The 16688-nt window shown below is 46.5% G+C and overlaps 1 protein-coding gene across 1 annotated transcript in view; it reads left to right on the top strand.

Annotated features, from left to right (window-relative positions):
• LOC128890001 (out at first protein) overlaps positions 1-11941 on the top strand; it is a 61008-nt gene extending 49067 nt beyond the window's left edge. Inside the window, exon 4 of the mRNA XM_054148128.1 lies at positions 10197-11941. Coding sequence (XP_054004103.1) covers positions 10197-10207 — 11 coding nt within the window. The 3' untranslated portion in view covers positions 10208-11941. The remainder of the gene's footprint in view (positions 1-10196) is intronic.
• The last annotated feature ends 4747 nt before the right edge of the window (positions 11942-16688 follow it).

Here is a 16688-nt window from a genome sequence, read left to right as displayed (position 1 = left end):
CACCCTCGTCTTCTGCAACCTCCATCGATCTCTGGCTACCCGACCAAGATCACTGGGTAATTATGACGCTTTATACATTCCACCCGTTTCTTGCGTTAACCCATCTGGCTCGCTTTGACGCTTCGTTAACGCTGTACGCTTCGCTACGGGTAACTTTACATCCACGAAAGTAAGAACGAGCCCGGCGCGTTAATTATCGGGAAACACGACAGGCCTGACAAGCGGCGGGGAATTATAATTCAATTAAAGCCGGTGTCGCGGAAACGGCGATACGTTTTTCAGCCCTCCGCGGCTCGAGTGAAGCGGAACCTTTCCGTCAAGGGACAGGCGACGTCTTCTATTCTTCGGTTGTCGTCTTCCTTTTCAGCCTGGGCTCTCCTTGCCATTCGCTCAGAACGCTCGACGGGGACAATCGAAATAAGTACAGATAAACAATTCGAGTCTTAACGACGAGCAATTTATCGACGAGGATTGCATCCTTCGGATCTGTAATAATTAAAATCGGTACACGCGTGGCGAGATATTTACGGAAAAGAAAATCCTATAGAACGGTTACTCTTAAATCGGAGAAGATGATTGAAAATCGTTTCGAATAAAAGTGCAAGTGGCCTGGCTATCGTCAGGCGAATTCTACAAACAACATGGCAGAAGATGCATGTATCAAAAGTTAACGGTGCAATCCTTTTGTGTGTTTCACGTGGGAAAGGTTCCCCAAGTGTTATTATGATTGTTCAGGGAAGGTAGCTCTTCCTTCATCGTTAGTACGCGAGGGCAATGATATACGTGCGCAGAAGTGTTTGTGTTCGTGTGTGATGTCTTTAATTGGAAACGAGGTCTCAGCCCCTCTCGCTTGGAACCCACCTCGGGTATTTAACAGTAATTAACGTTTTATCGTGCTGGTTATTATTAAATCACCTTTTGATTTAAGATTACTATCGATATGTAAACACTCGAGGGGGGCCCTACGTCAGTTTCGTTTAAAGACTTCGTACACGATCCTACATGAGGGAGGGAGAGGAAATTAAAGTGAATCGAAGATTGATAGAGAAGCAACGTTGACAATTTAAAATAAATTAATTTAAGAAGAGCTCGGACCTTGGCAGCGTTAGAGGCTCGTCTACGGGATACCAATGCCTTGAAAATGGTATGCGCGAAGCGGGTCGACGCGCAGGGACGAAACGCAACAATAAACGGAAGAAGAACGACATTCAAAGAACCGTAAAGTAAACCGAGAAAAACATGATGCTCGGTCGGCCTTCGTTCGCCTGCTCGTACGCGCACGAAACAGCGTAAGTGCGTTGTGCTCGTTAATGCGTTAGGAAGCGACTAATGTCCGTCTATGGATATAAATATTTATACGCCTCAGACGGACCGTGATAAAAGCGAGGCGACATCAGTGCCCGCTACGAAGCAGCACCTAGGTATCCCGCGAAAATGAGCATCCTGGAAAAAACGATTACTCACGCCCGGCCGCGCGGAGAAAACGCTTATCGACGAAATCAACATACCGCTAGGTGATTTATCTCGCGACAACTGACAAGTCAATTCCGTTTACTTGAAAAATTTCCAATAAACACGGCTCTTCCAAGGCGAATCCATTCACGAGCTGGTGAACTTTGTTTCAACACCTTTCGCGATCAAATGTGTTCCCTTTGGAGCAGATATGGGCAAAATTGTGCTCGAATAACAGGATAAACATTTGAAATTTTAAATATATTGTTGTGATACATGGAGTGTTTGGATTATTGATACTATTACTTGAATCTACGATTAATGGAAAGAAGTTGAAGCTTCCTTTGTCCACTGCTTCCGAGACGATCACCTCGTTGCCAACGTTAACAGTTTCACCACCGTGCAAGATTGCGTTCTAAAGTTAGGGGGTATCAGGTGACCTGGCTTTAGTCACGCCAGAGTCAACATAGTTCTCTGTTTCTATTCATATCAGGATACGGGCCACGTTAAATCGTTTGAGCCCTATGTTGTGCATTTCTGTTCTACTGTATTCTAATAATATTCGAACAGTCGCGTGTGCGAATCGCGGTGGAGCCTCCTTGATCCGCGAGAGGTGACGAACGAATGACTCAAATTGATGGTCTGAAAGGGAACAGTATAAAGGAGATAAAAAAATGGACAATTTAATCATCCCGCAATTAAATGCCTGCGTCCTTTAACTATCAAAGTATCGATGTAAGGTACTACTGTAGAAGCTTTGATTAGATTCTAAAAAAAGACTCGAGAGATTGATTCATCGAGAACTTGGAAGTCGTATTCTGCGGAGGAGGAAACACCTTTCGCGGAGGTGTACTAGGTCAGACGTTATAATCGCCCATCGTGACAAATGCATTTTGAAAGAAAGATTATCAAAAAATATTAGAGAATACGTTTCGGAGTCAAAGAGCAATTTTCACATATTTCTCGATTAATTTCAAGAAATCACCCGCAATTCTATCGAAACGTCCAAGTAACCTAGCCAAAGGAGCCTACTCACACTCGTAAGTTTCACTTGGTACCAACACCCGATCGAAATTTCAAACGTTGTGCGATTTCGCATCGTCTTCAGGATTTAGGAAAGCGACGGTAGCCGGTGTACATCGCAAACGGCAAGGACAAGAGAGCCGCGATCCAGTCGGTGGCGCGGCAAAGCAGCCGCGAGTTCGAGGCTGCGCGAGTGTAGTCGCACAGACGGTGCGCTCGTCGTCGATCGGTGGCTCTAGCCTCTGGAGGCAGAGAAGGAGCCAGCGTCCCTCTGAACAAGGACGGCGTCGCGGCGTACACGGTACGCAGGTATAGAAAATCTCTCTCCTCGAAACGAGGTACCTGGGAGCCTAAGTCCCTGGAAGAGGAACGAGGACGGAGATCTCGCGGAAGGTGCGGCGGATTAAACGCTGGAGAGGGACGCTGAGGCAGCGATGGAGCGGAGAGAGAATATGAGAAAGGGTGAGTAGAGGGAAAGAGAGAAGGAGAGAAGAAAAACGCGCGGAAAAAAGACAGGTGTCCCCTGGCGGAGGATAAGAAGGCGAGGAGGGATAAGAGAGAGTATCCGCGAGAGAGGGATATGGTACAGCGAGTGGCGTGCATTCTCGCGCGCACGCTGCCTCCCCTCTAGCGTGCACGCTCCTCGCGTGCACGTGCAGCGTGAGTAGAGCTGCGCGTGTGCGTGTACAAAGTAGGTCCACGAGAGTCGGCGGAGAGAGAACGGGCGAATGAATATCGCCGTCCCCTCGCGGCCGGTGCGACCAATCCGCGCGTAGCGCGAGCTGCGTGAAGGCGGAACGCGGCCTTCTTCGCGTATATCTGCGTATTTATTATTCAGTTTGCAAATACGTGGCAAAAATGATCTCTCCCCGGCCGCCTTGGCGGCTGGATGCGCCTCCGCTAAGCGAAGCCACGACGGACCCGGCGCGGAGGTGGAGCCACGAAGGTAGGAGCAGGGCACCAGACGGAGATATCGGCCGTTAATTTGTTAGAAACGCCACCAGGCACGGCCGATTGCACCGAGCCTGGCTGTATATACGTGCCCCATCCGCCGTGTGTTGCGAACCAGAGGACAGAACCGACGGCAAGTCCGAACGGGAGAGGACATTTTCTAATCGCTGTTCTAGCCACGACAAAATGTCCAGGGACCTCGACTACCTCGTCAGGTGTCATCGTCAGATACCGATTCACCCTTTGTTTCGACATTGTTTTCGTAATTTACGTTAGGTCTACTCTGATTATATTTTTTGGGGAGTATGTCGTGTACTCCAATTTCAAGTACGATCAAATGTTTTCTCCGCATTCTGAGGATACCTATTTCTGCGCTTAAAAACACCTAAACAGTTAGAGAAATCAATATTCTTAGCAACGAATCGAAATTTAGCATAAACAGACATCGTCGTCTCCCCCTTCCCGCTCAAATGCTGATTCTCCCGTGTAAAAGTTCAGACGTCGGAAGCTTCTAACGTTCGACGCATGGAATCTTCACTTCCAAGCCATATTTTCGATGAATTTCAAACCTCGCAGCATGGAAACTCTTGACAGGTCTTTAGAGTTGTAAGCAATCTTGATAAATTAGACATTTTTCACGAACGAGTCGTGGAGTATTCGAGTAGCATTGATGTACCGCGCATATATGTTTTCGTGACGTTAGCAACGTTATTAATGAAAGTTCTCCTCGTTCCCTTTAAAACTCTAATCGCGTCTCTGCAATAGGTCGAAACTTTCTCGGTAAACGACTGCCCGCGCAAACTCTTTTAATAAGAAGTATTCCTTTATATAGGAATCAATCGCAGCATCTGGCTAAGACAAAGTTGCCGGATTACCTTTATCGATGAACCTACCAGCCACCTGAGACGTAAATGGCAGTTGTTGGGTAACGAATCATTTTCAACGCTCGGGGAAGTTACTCCATTCCAGTTTCTCCAGAATTTATTGGCCTTTTCAGTGCTTCAAACGTCAAACAGTTAAAGATCATAGAAGTTAGGAGGTGTTGGAGGTGTGCCCTTTAGCATTCATTTAGAGATGATATAAATTAGGAGTATCTACCCTTTAGCAACCATTCGATAATGCATCAATCCATAAAAGAAGCATATCAAACAGCCTAGTCCCGAAAAAACTACATTACAGAAATTTTCAGCAACAACCTCTGTTTTCCTCCCGCATTTTCCCATATATTGATCGCATTCGAATACGGCTGGAAGTCCCATTGGAGAGTCTGAGACCTACTCCAAGAGCGTTGTTTCATGGTTCGGCGTCGCGGAATAATCCGCTACTGCTCGAGTCCCGTTGTTGTCGGACTATCGGGAGCCTCATTCTCCATTGTCTTGGATAAGGCTTCTAAAAAAATTCGCATTGATGTCTTCATCAAAACCGCCTCGAACTTCGTGGCGAGGATCCCACAGCGTTTCCGAGCGTCGTAACGCGCGGAACGGCGAGTATGCATGCTTTCTCGTTTGCTTGGTCGTGTGTACGTCGTGAAACGGAATCGTAGGACTCGTCGGACTCGTTATAATACGCGAACGATGTATGCAATACGAAGAAGATGGTAGTTGGTCCTAGTACAGATTCATGAGTTGAATGAATATTTGAAGAAACTAATAAAGTGTTACATACATATAACAACGCTGCAAATATCTTTCGAAGAGGAGTACTGTTTTGGTTGAAACTTCGAGCTCTGATTCGTGTTCCGCATTCTGTACAAATGCGCTTATCTCTGATTAAGTAAATTAAATGCCTTTGTTACGCGTCGAAACGCCGAAGAACGTGGGTTTCGTGACAGAAGTCAGCCGCGAGTCGGGCACGCTTCGTTGGAATGACTCCCTCGCGCGAATTTTTCTATGAACGTTACCGAAGACAACGTATTCCGACATTGTCCGTTAACGCGGCGTGTCTAGTACGCTGGCATTGTATTCCACCGTAATAGATTCACGATCGGAAGATAATCAAACGAACTGTAAAAAGGAGTCGGCTATATTCCTTGCACGAATCCGATGTTGATAAGGCACAGTCGAGCGATTCATTTCCCTAATATGTCTACGCGTCGAATGACAATTGGGAATACCGTTCGCGGTCTCGCTTCTTGTCGTCCCTGGCAGACGGTAAACTCCGTCATCCACTATGAGAGACGTAGCGATGGGATCGATCCAATGACTGCTGGTGATAGGGTGGATTAATCTCTTGGCTAGCGACTGCTTGTAGTGACCAAGACTGTTCAGTTCTTGCTAGTAAAATTGAAATTAACACGTTAGTCGCGACGTTACCTAGAAAATGGGTGAGAGGAGTTTTTATTAAGGCAATCCTAGCTTTTTCTTTCCTCCTTTCTTCGAGACCTTACTTCACCCCGTCCCTCGATTTCAATCTCTCTACAAGCAGAGTTACAACATGATCTATGAGGATCTCATCAGTTCCCCATAGGCCCGTTGAATTCGTTCCTATGGAGAAAGTAGGATTGCGTCTGGACGCATTCATGCGTAAAAAAGAGGACCGTCCCCACCCCTGTTGCGGAAGAACAAGCGTATCGGGTGGTTTTCTTCGTGCATTTGCTCGTCCGTGGTCATTTACACCTTCTTCGCGTGTTCCTTGCACGCCATAACATTTCCGCGCGCCACGATATCATCTCCTTTCCTCTGTTCGCCTCGCAGGTTCTTTGAAGTTCGCCTGGTACTTCCTGATCTTAAATACTTAAGGAAATCGCGATTTGATCGTGCAAGCCGCGTTCCTTCTTTCCACGGGCTGCATTGGAACCGCCGTTCCTATCGAATCAACCGCAAAAGCGATCTTCGTGCACGTGGAAGATCCTTGTCGCGATCGATGAGGTTTAACCCTGGTTTGGGTGGTTGGGATAGCCAAAAGGGTGATTCTTGGCGGTGAGAAATCGACCGTGGATGTTGAAGACATAAGGATTCTATTGATAGGGGTGAATCTATCACGGTAGTTCCTGGGGAGGTTCAGTCTTGGGTTTAAGAAAGACTTGGTACATAGAAAAGGAATCCTGGAGATTCAACAACAAATGAAAATGTAACTATTTAATCGCATGAAAGTTGATAGTAGATTAATACATAAATCTGTATAATTAAATCTATATAATTTGTTATCCATCGCGTGAATAAAACTGGTTTCGACGAATGATCGGTGGATGGTTTCCAGCATCGCTCGGAGTCAGTGATACGGTCCATCACTGGTCAGACGTCCGCCAAATTTCTGGGGGCTCAACGACGATAACTCTTCACCTTCTTTTGACACTGCTTGGAATTTTCTAGCGTATATTCCAAATAAATTATCGTATAGTCAGGCTCTATAATCGGGAAATAATTAAGCCTGGAGCATCCATCGCGGAATCCATCCTGAAACTATAATTAAATTCTAATCTCGTCAGAATTTAGTAAGTCGTAAAGTGATTGTACAACTGGTATGGGTTATTAAGACTCTTTAATTAAGCCTGAAGCAGAATGTATAATGTGATTCTTGTTTCGTGGAGATACCTCGAGGATTCATGTTTTTATTTCTGTTTCTATTAAAGATTGGATACGTACAAGGTGTCTTGTAAAATCTGGCCATCTCTTTAAGTGTAGATTATAGAAAGTCAATACTTACAAGATTGTTAACGCGACTCTGGTATATTATTTACAAATGGTTTTCCGAAAGCTGCTTTGGAACTTTAGGATATAAATTAAATTTTATCTCGATTCGATGCACCTCTGACTTCACACCCGCATATATAGAACACCCTGTACAACGAAATAATTCATGGAAGTAGCAATCTTGTAAACAAGATCATCGTCGGGCTTTCCTCCCCAATATTTTCCCGGTTTAACGATCAATTTCATGCTATTTAAACTCCTTGTTACCCGATTGAACACGTACGCAATTAACATTAATTTAACTGAAGTAAATTTGCCATTTCGTTCGCACGTAGGGATTACGTTAACGGAATAAGAGTGGAATTACAAGCGTGACGTGCTACAAAGCATGGCCAACGATGTGTATCTCACGGATCGGTTCGATCGATGACGCAATGCACTTGGCGTCGCTAAATGACTTCGCCAAATGATCCACAATCAGTGCCGCCCAGACGGTATCGTGACTCGATGAAACATCCGTGGTCCACTTTTGAAATACAACCTCCTTCGTTAACTTTCGTTGCGTCACTCCGCGTTTCGTGGAATGCAAAGCTCCCTTGACTCCAATCAGCAAGTATAACGACACTCCTAGTAGTGTCATTTAGTTATGGTATGCTTGAAAATTATTTTCACGACGGAGAAGTAGCAAACGATATTTATAATTAATGCTTCACTTTAAGATACCCTTTATAAACTGTAGTTTAATTGCTCTCTTCTGTCTTTATTTTTGTATTCAGTAATATGTTGCATTTCCCTGTATTATTCACTATCTTACGTTCACCCTTATCCTTTCTCGCAGTCCACGTTTCCACGCAGTTTTCCTCACTCCATTTCCCTGTTAAAAAATAAAACAACGCACGGTTCAAAGGTCATGGCATTTTACGCCCTACTTCCTGCGACGCCCGTACCTTCAAACCGTAACGCAACCTCTCCCCGAAGAGAAACGCGACGAATTAGAATCCGCGAGGTTTCACAAACGTCACGCCCGATGTGGCGAACAGACCGAGTAAAGTTTCGAGGCGACGAGGTTTTTACCGAGAATTCCTTTTTCACCTACACGTGGAGCGCCTTAGCGAGCCTCTTCCGGTCGCTGGAACGTCGAAGTTAAATTTTCCAAGGGAATTACCCGCGTGCCTCCTCGTGAAAGCCGTCCCAGGGTCTTCGCCCTCTTCGACTTCTCGTCGCCATTTTGATCGATCTTCCTGCTCCTACGTCGTCCCCGTCGTTGTTCCCCTTTTGTCCACGTCATCGACGATCTCTCGTTATCGCGACTTTCATCGCTCTCGGCACTCATTATTCTCCTCCAGTTGTTTTCAGCATCGTGTCATCGTACTTACTGCCTTCGTCGATCGATCGAGCGGCGTTCGCGATACTTTTTCGCTCTTACGATGCCTTCTATTGATTTCTGAGATGATCTGGATCTAGAAGATTCTTGTACAGATTCTTTGCAAAAAGTGTTTATTTTGTGAGAAAACAAAAATGAAGCTATACAGGAGTACGGTGTGTATATCGTACGTTAATTCGTGACATTGCTGAGTACTTCTCTTCTTCTATACGTAGGCATTCTATTCGATTTCTCGCATTTTCGTTCAGCCTATCCTCTATCGGTGTTCGAACGAGCCAGTTTCTGGAGAACTGGCGCGCCAGTTTCTGCGTCTGTCAGCGATGGGCGCCCGGTGGAGGGGCCCCTGTCTGATGGCGGCCGTGTGCCCTCCACGCTAGGAAATAAGAAATTTTCTTGAGAGATGCGAGCCTCTGCGAGGGAGGAGGCCTAGCCAAGCGAACATAGTTAATTTAGATTGTATCGCGTGAGAAGCAGGAAATGACGAAATATCCTGAGTGCTGACTTATACACCGACGGCACCGTGTGCGCCTGGGCTCCGTTCCTTCGACCGCGCTGTGCTCCTCGACTCCTCGCGACCTCAGCCCCACCGTCCGACACGCAAGGATGATACTCTTTTTTTTTTTTTTTTCTTCTCTCCTATCCTCGCCTACACGCTGCATCTATTTTTATGTTTTTCGCGATGCTTCCGCGCCGCGTGACCGTGAGAATTTTTGACCTGCCCCCCTGCTCCGCCGCCCCCCCCTTCACGAGCGTATCTTTATCCTCGATCTGGACTCTGGCCGATCTCAGATAACAGATTTCGCGGACCAATTCGGCGAGAAAGGCGACGAGAGGTCACTGGGTCCTTATCGAGCCTTTGTCCAGCTGAATGCTCCTTGGGGTGACGTCTCCGCAGGGGGTAGATTCGATAGGGGAGAGAGGAAGCCCAGAGAGGTCGATTCTTGAAGAAATGAGCTGGGTTATTGGAGTATTTTGCTGGTGGTAGGTCAGAATGTAGCTGGTTTCGTTGATTTTGATGGGTAGAAACTCAACGGAGAAGAGGGACAGTGTGAGGAGTTGATTTTCTGATAACCCACCGAGTTATTATGTGAATTTATTGCAAAGGAGGCCTGGGATACTTTCAGGTAGTAGAAAACGTTTTTGTAAATGCTTGAAAATAGATCGTTAATATAGTATCGATTGAAATATCGAATCGAGCGTGGTAGAAGTGACGAATCCCGTCCGTCGACTCGTGAACGTTTTTGCAAATCGCAGGCGGACGTGACGCAGGAATAATTTGTCACGCTCGATTGGAGACAGAGAGTATAATAAAGGCTGGGTTCCGAGTAGGGCACAATCGGTTCGGAACAGGTACGCACAAACGCTAGAACCTGCCTTCTTCCTTTAAACGTATAAAAATGTTGGCGAAAAACACGTTTCAGGTATCTCGAGGGGTCGTAGATGCCCCATTAAATATTTATAAATTATCCAAGACAACTGATGTAGATACAGTGGCTAAATGCGTGGCATAAAGCTGGCTTTTCTCCGTTCCACTCCCATGGAGCTTGGTCACCTGAGGAGTTACTATGCCCAATTAACCCTTTGAGAACCGTACGCTGCCCGGGCATTGCCACTTCCGACATTGCAATACTTTTCTCTGTGCTATATTCTTTTTCGAGTTCACCGATAGACCTCTACTCTTTTCTACGCATTACAAATTCATATTTTTGAGATTCACAAGAAATTACATTTATGACAATTTTATCGTGTTTCAGGTGGCGAATAGGCGCGGAGCCCACGTACGTAAGTAATTGCAAATTTCAATAATTTATCGCGGCGAGCGTGCATTAATTCCTCGCATAAAAAATTACCGCTGAGCTGTACCGAAGTCTAATGAATAAAGAAACCACACGAGGCGTTCTCGGTGTTACGATCGAGCTATGAATCGATCTAAAGGGCACGGAACATCCGTCCAACGATTCCTGTAATTTCTTATCTTCTTAGATTGACGGAGACTCGACGTTGCGCATGTAGGACTCGTTTTTCACACGGGCTATCCGGCGAGGATGTTTTGAAACGTAGGAATTCATTTCTCGTACGAATCGTCGCTTCTAATAAAACGCTTTTCAATCGTTACAAGCAAAAGGAAACTACGGTATTAGGCAATTAATATTCTTTACGTCTGATGATAATCTAAGCACATGGTCGAAGCTGTTACGTAACGTATGAAAAATGAACAACGCTACTCGATGAATATTTCTATTCGTTATTCGTACCACTTAACTTCAGCGTTGAATAATTACACATTCGAGCAATGAAGGTACAGTAACTATGTTCAGAAAAATATTCACTTTTATTAACGCTAGGTTTACCGAGATTTCGTATGAAATTTCTATTAAAGCAGTGCTTCGATAAATGAAGTCGATTTGATCGAATTAATTAGAAGGCTTAGACAAAAATGAATTTGGATGCTTGTATTTTTATGCGGATCGTAATATAAACAGTGAAAATAGGAATGGATCAAAATGACCTGTGTTAAACCTAACCTAGCATTTAAAGCCCGTTTCGAGCGTGTGCATTCGGATCATTATTTGAGAGGCATCAACAAATGGCGTCGTAAAGTCGACGTTACCAGTCGCTTTAAATTCATCGTTCGGTCACGTGTTATTAACTTGGCGGGTAATTTTTTTTAATCTCGCGATTAAATCGCGGTTTGGCAGTGCTATTTTAATAACGCGAGCGCGAAACGAACCTCCCTGCCCTCACGGAGAGAACAGAAACGCCCGAGCGACGGGAAAAGAAGAAGAGGAAGTGAAGGAGCGACTCTCGAATCCTTCACCTGTGACCCGAGGAACTCGCGATGTGTGACCGTCAGCGATGAATAAATTGAAAACTCGCGGAAATGCGCACCGAGCTCTGGTCTCGCTGAAGCTTGCTCATTGCGATAGTTTTCTTCAGACTGTTGTTTGCTACAAAGTATTTTCAGTTTCTTGATTATAAAAATAACTTTATTAAAAGTGTCATCGTCGTGGTTTCTGGTTGCAGGTAACGATTTGTTGTCTTACTTCAAAGATACCGTAGTATCGATAATAAATATACCGATGTTTATTTCAGGGGTTGATTCTATTGAAGAGGCTTCAGGATTTTGTTTTTTCTCAGCAACACAACACGTGTTTCTTCCTGTTTTCCTCCTTCCTGCAAATTTAAATGTATGATTCGTTAATTGCTGGTGTTAAAACGTACAGACCATTCGGTTTAATTTTACCGACGGTCATATAACCGAGTTTCCTAGAATCGTGCCTCTTATCTAAGACGCTCGAATATTTCTCGAATTCAAATCTCGTTCGTGTAATCATGTTGCATAAAGTTTTCAGCGCAACGCGCCGAGTTCCCAAGCAACTCGAGCGTTGCGAGCGAGCTTCGACCTACGAGCTGCGTTTGATTATCGTGTATTATCTTCTTCGCCAATTGGTGCGCCAGCCCTCTCTAGACTTTTATACTTAGATGCCTTCTCATTAATGAAACGCGGCGCTATCGAGACAGGTACAGTTAAGCGTGATGTGTATTTTATTTTTGAACAAAATCCTGGAGCCTCTTTCGGAAAGCTCTCCTTATCAATGAGATCCCTCGATGCCTGACACCTGAGCGCGTGGGAACTGATAAGCATCGGTGTTAAGGCGCACGTCATCGGTCCCGTCGCTCTGGCACCCCTCCGACAGGTGTCCATCGAGCGTTAAGACCCGAAGGAAACCGCGAAACGATTCCACGTTTATGAATTATACATCCATCAGCTCCTTGGAAATAATTATTTGAATACCTTCTCCATGCGCGCTCGAACGTTTCCGATCTCCCCTGCTCGAGCATCTATGGAAACGCCATTATACTCCTGCTGCGCGCAATCGCGTATCTTTTCCTTCGAGTCGGGTGAACAACGGAAAATTTACAATCTCAGTTGAAAAGCAGTTATGCTCCCGCCGCGAGCATCGATAATATTCCAGAAGCTCATTAGCGATCCAGGAACGTCTATCCCCCTACCTTGCGTGTAATTATCTGTTACAACCTGGCTCCGGCGTAGGTACATACGTACGGCGCGTAACAGCAGATCAGCGCAACGATTAAGCTCAAAAATAGTTCATGAGAACCGAGGTAAGCTAATCTCCATCGCATTAGTGTTGTTCCATACGTATAAAATGCTTTCCAAGGAGGAAGCGCCTGCACGCATCTTCGCCGCACGCGGGGTCATCACTTTCGAAAGTGCCAGCAAGGAGGCTACCTCGGTACCAATTCAATCGCGTTATTCTAATCGCTATCTGACTCACAAATCACCTCGGATCCATATCGAGCGGGGAAAGTACCAGGTAGGTACTCCATTTTCTGGCAAAGGTATCGTTTATCGCAAAGCGTAAGAGTCTAAACGAAAAAAAAAAAACTTTAACCCAGCGTTTTTAGCCACTCTCGGCCCTTAAATCGATTCGCTCGCCAAGGAAGACGAACCACATCGAAACGGTTCAGGAGCTTCCTGTGTTCAGGAGTTCGCAGCATCCGTGGCGCATGCACAGGTATCATTTCAGGGTACGATAAGCAAGGTCGCGTGCACGAGAGTCATGATCGTGCGCTCTGTTCGAAATTTACGATCGTTCCAGAACAGCTGGGTCCAGCTTGGTGCACGTCCGTGAAAAAATGACGGTTCGCCACCCGTTGGCGACCTAAGCTACCCCGCGTGCACACGTGGCTACGGAATACATAGTTTTGTCGTGGGGCCGTGCCTGTCGACGGAGTCCTACCACCCGCAACCGACAACAGGCCAGGCCAGGGCACGGAGTCTTAGGCCAGGCCAGGCCAGCGAAGGAGTCGCTTGTAAGAAGGGGTTAAGAAACTCTCCGACTAAAGTGCCTACACCGGAAGCAGGGGCCTTGCTTTCTGGGCTAATAACCCTACACACATCGACACGCGGCGTTTGCGTGCGCGTGTACACGCTTAGACGAGACCACGACGAAGATGGACGAAGACCGAGCGTGGGAGAGAAGGAGAAACGGCGAGCTGGAGAGAGAGGGCACGGCAAAGAAGCAAGGCAAGCAGACTGAGAAAGGGGGGCAAAGAAGGTGCAATACACGACGGGGGAACCTTGCGTCTGCACGTACACGGGGACGCACACCATTAATCGGGAAGCCCCTTATCAGCATGCAAAGCTAGATTTTACGTGCGATCGACTGCTGGCGAGCCTGAGGATTCGTACGCAAATTGCAATCGCCACTGCGTGGCGATCACCTGGGATCACCTGACTGCGGTAGGAGATAGAAAGATTCCAAGTTTGTTGATTTTTTCAAATTTCCCTCCGGGTTTGTGGAGTGTGAAATGAATCAAGAGACTCGTGTAACTCGGAGTTGATCCAAATGACCGTGCCCTGGAAAACACTATCAACCAATGCATATAGGTATAAAGCAATGAGAGATGCATTCGTCAAATACATAGTAAGTGAAGCAACCTATCGGCGTTATCTTCGATTAATATTACAAGAACGAGAAAAAGGCTGATGGTATTTTTACACTGGCGTCGTCTGGATGCAACGTACGCGGAACTTTGCTATTTCTCCACATTGTTGCATAGAGGGACGCGAGGTGAACGGGGCCGCATCCGGGTTAACGTAATTACAAATTAATTTCGTTTTATCAAGCATACTCGCGGTCTAGGCACGCACACCATCGTCGAGTGCTCGCCTTCAACGTTGTTTATAGAGATACCGTATTCGGGTTAATTCTGCATTTAATTGGAGACTTAACCGTATATCCAGTTTACTCGGAACGCCCGTGAGAAAAAAGATATTAATTTTTCACGCGTAACAAGGATTCCCGCAAGAATTTGCACTTTATGGTAACGCGGGCCGATGAAGATAACGCCTGGATAATTGTGCGGTGCCAGCGTGGATGATCTGGGTGTTGTGCGCCGCTTTTAAACACTTCATCGAGCCACGGCTGGGCAGATCTAGGTACCTGGAGACCTGTCGAGCATCGATCGGGCCATTAATGGGGTAGAGAACCCTATTGGTACTTGAAAATATCGTTGCAACTCCTGTCACCACTCGTCAGGACCCATAGGGTGTCCTCGTGCTCCTACAACAATATCAGTGGAGTTTGAAAATGTCAGATTTCTTAAATCGCTAGAGACTAGGCGAGAGTTAACGCGTCCCATCGCTGAGACAAGATTGCAACGTCAATTTAACCAGGCTCGACGCCCTGGCGGTGATAAACTCCCGCCAGTCCTAATTACGCCTACGCGGAGGAACGAAACCCTTATTCGTTATCAGGAAAAACGGTACACTATCCCGTTTACTGTTTCCTCCGGTCTCACGTAACGAATTAAGCACCTGTAGTACGTGGGATTAGAAGGTTTCGGCTGACATGCCCATATCTCCCTCCATCCCTCCTACTCCAACTTCTGGTACTCTCTTTCTTCGTCTTCAATGGAGGATCTCTGTTCCACCGATTCCTCTCCCTTTTCCCGTTCCCTCCGACCTCTTTGTCCTTTCCTCCTCCCGCCTACACCCGCGCCAAGCCAAGCCCGACCGTCGGCGGCGGTCTCTCTCCGTTTCCCAGTCGGCTTGACACATTCGCGCGGAGAAAATGCAGCGAGCTCTCCCCGTACCACGTATATATAGGAAGGGAACGGATGTCTGGTGTGTAAGGAACCGCTAAAATGGTGTTCGCTCTTATCCGAAGATCTAGAGCGGCGATGCGAAGAGAGGCACGCGGAGGGCTATACGTAAGGTAAAAGGGGGCTCATGACTGGTTGGTCGGTCGGTTGGTTCGTTCGTTCGTTCGTTCCTTCGTCGTTGTTGTTGTTGGCTGTCTGGTCGGGTTGGTTAGTTGCCGTTACCAGAAAGAGGCCACCTAGGTTCGCAACCAGCCGACTTAAACCTCCAACTTTCTACGTAATGAGACACCAACGACGAAATGACAAACGCAATTAAAGGAGACGTACGCCAGGGAGGTCAGGGATCCAAGGTGGCCAACTGGGGAATTTTCACAATGAGAAACGCGTCGTCGGTGTTTTGCGCGTCACCGTCGGATCACGGTTCACGGAACGTCACGGGAATCGCGAGCACCGGGCCCTTCTGCCAGTCATTTCGGGATCTTGAATCGTTCTGTGTCGCTGTGCACGCGTAATTTTATCAGGTACCGGCGATCTTCTCGGTTATGGCGGCGTTATTCGATCGACGACACCCCTGACAGAATTATCATGGTTCGACGCAGGGATTAACAGCATTTGCGATCCCAAAGCTTTCAGGACCAATTTGATAATGAACACTCCCCGTGATCGTGTATGTCACACTTCACAGAGATCCCTATCGGGATCCACGACACGCGATGCAACGAAAGATTGCCATCAGGTTCGCTCCTCTTCGCGTCAAAGAGGCTCGAAGAGTCCCTGCAACGGTACACGTTTTCTAGTAAGACAGCGCGAAACGTACTCGAGGACAATCGTATCGTGGCTGAATCTTTACAACAAACCGTAAAGATGCAAGGACCTTACCGAGATCTAGGCGCGCAGTTTTGTTGATCACTGGAGAGACGAGTCACCGAAACTAAACGAACAAACTGATAACAGATTCAATGATATACAGTATAGATACATTTTCAGGTGCAAGCGACATGGGCGAGTGTTTTTTTTTTATGGAAGTTGGAAATTCAACCTTGCCCCGTTTTTCGTCTGGTCTTAACACAACAATGGAAACGCAATGGTACAACGCATTTCACTTTTTCGCAACGTGCGTACCGGGGGAGCCTAAAAGTATTGCGCGATTTCCTACGTCTCGCCGCGAGAGAACCGCCTCGCAGACACAATGTAGATTGGGTTTGGCCGTGTACCGTAAAAGCGTAATTATCGTCTTTCGAAACCGAGCCACGTCTTTCCAGAAACATCGGCCCGTTTCCTCTACCAAAAAATACCGTAATTCGCCGTTTGCTGGCGCACTAAATTAAGTAACATAACGTCATCAATACTACCAGTGGATACTTGGTATAATCAAGACTAGGATAAAAAGAAAAGAAACCTTTCCTCCCCCCAAAAACGACTTACACTACGCGTTCATAACGAACACGGTTCAGTCACGAATTTATTACACCATGAGTTTTACTCGCGACGCCATTCTTCGCAAAGGGCCTTGTTTCCCTTTTTCCCTGAAACGTTTCTGCCCCCTCCCAAGGTTGGTAGGCAGATAAGGTGCATCGATTCGATCGGAAGTGGTCCCATCCTCCGTGGCGTGCTCG

Source organism: Hylaeus anthracinus, unplaced genomic scaffold (genome assembly GCF_026225885.1).
Source record: "Hylaeus anthracinus isolate JK02 unplaced genomic scaffold, UHH_iyHylAnth1.0_haploid 12000, whole genome shotgun sequence".
In the NCBI taxonomy this organism is placed as follows: domain Eukaryota; kingdom Metazoa; phylum Arthropoda; class Insecta; order Hymenoptera; family Colletidae; genus Hylaeus; species Hylaeus anthracinus.
Note: the sequence above shows the minus strand (reverse complement) of the source record. Positions and strands in the feature narration are given on the sequence as shown.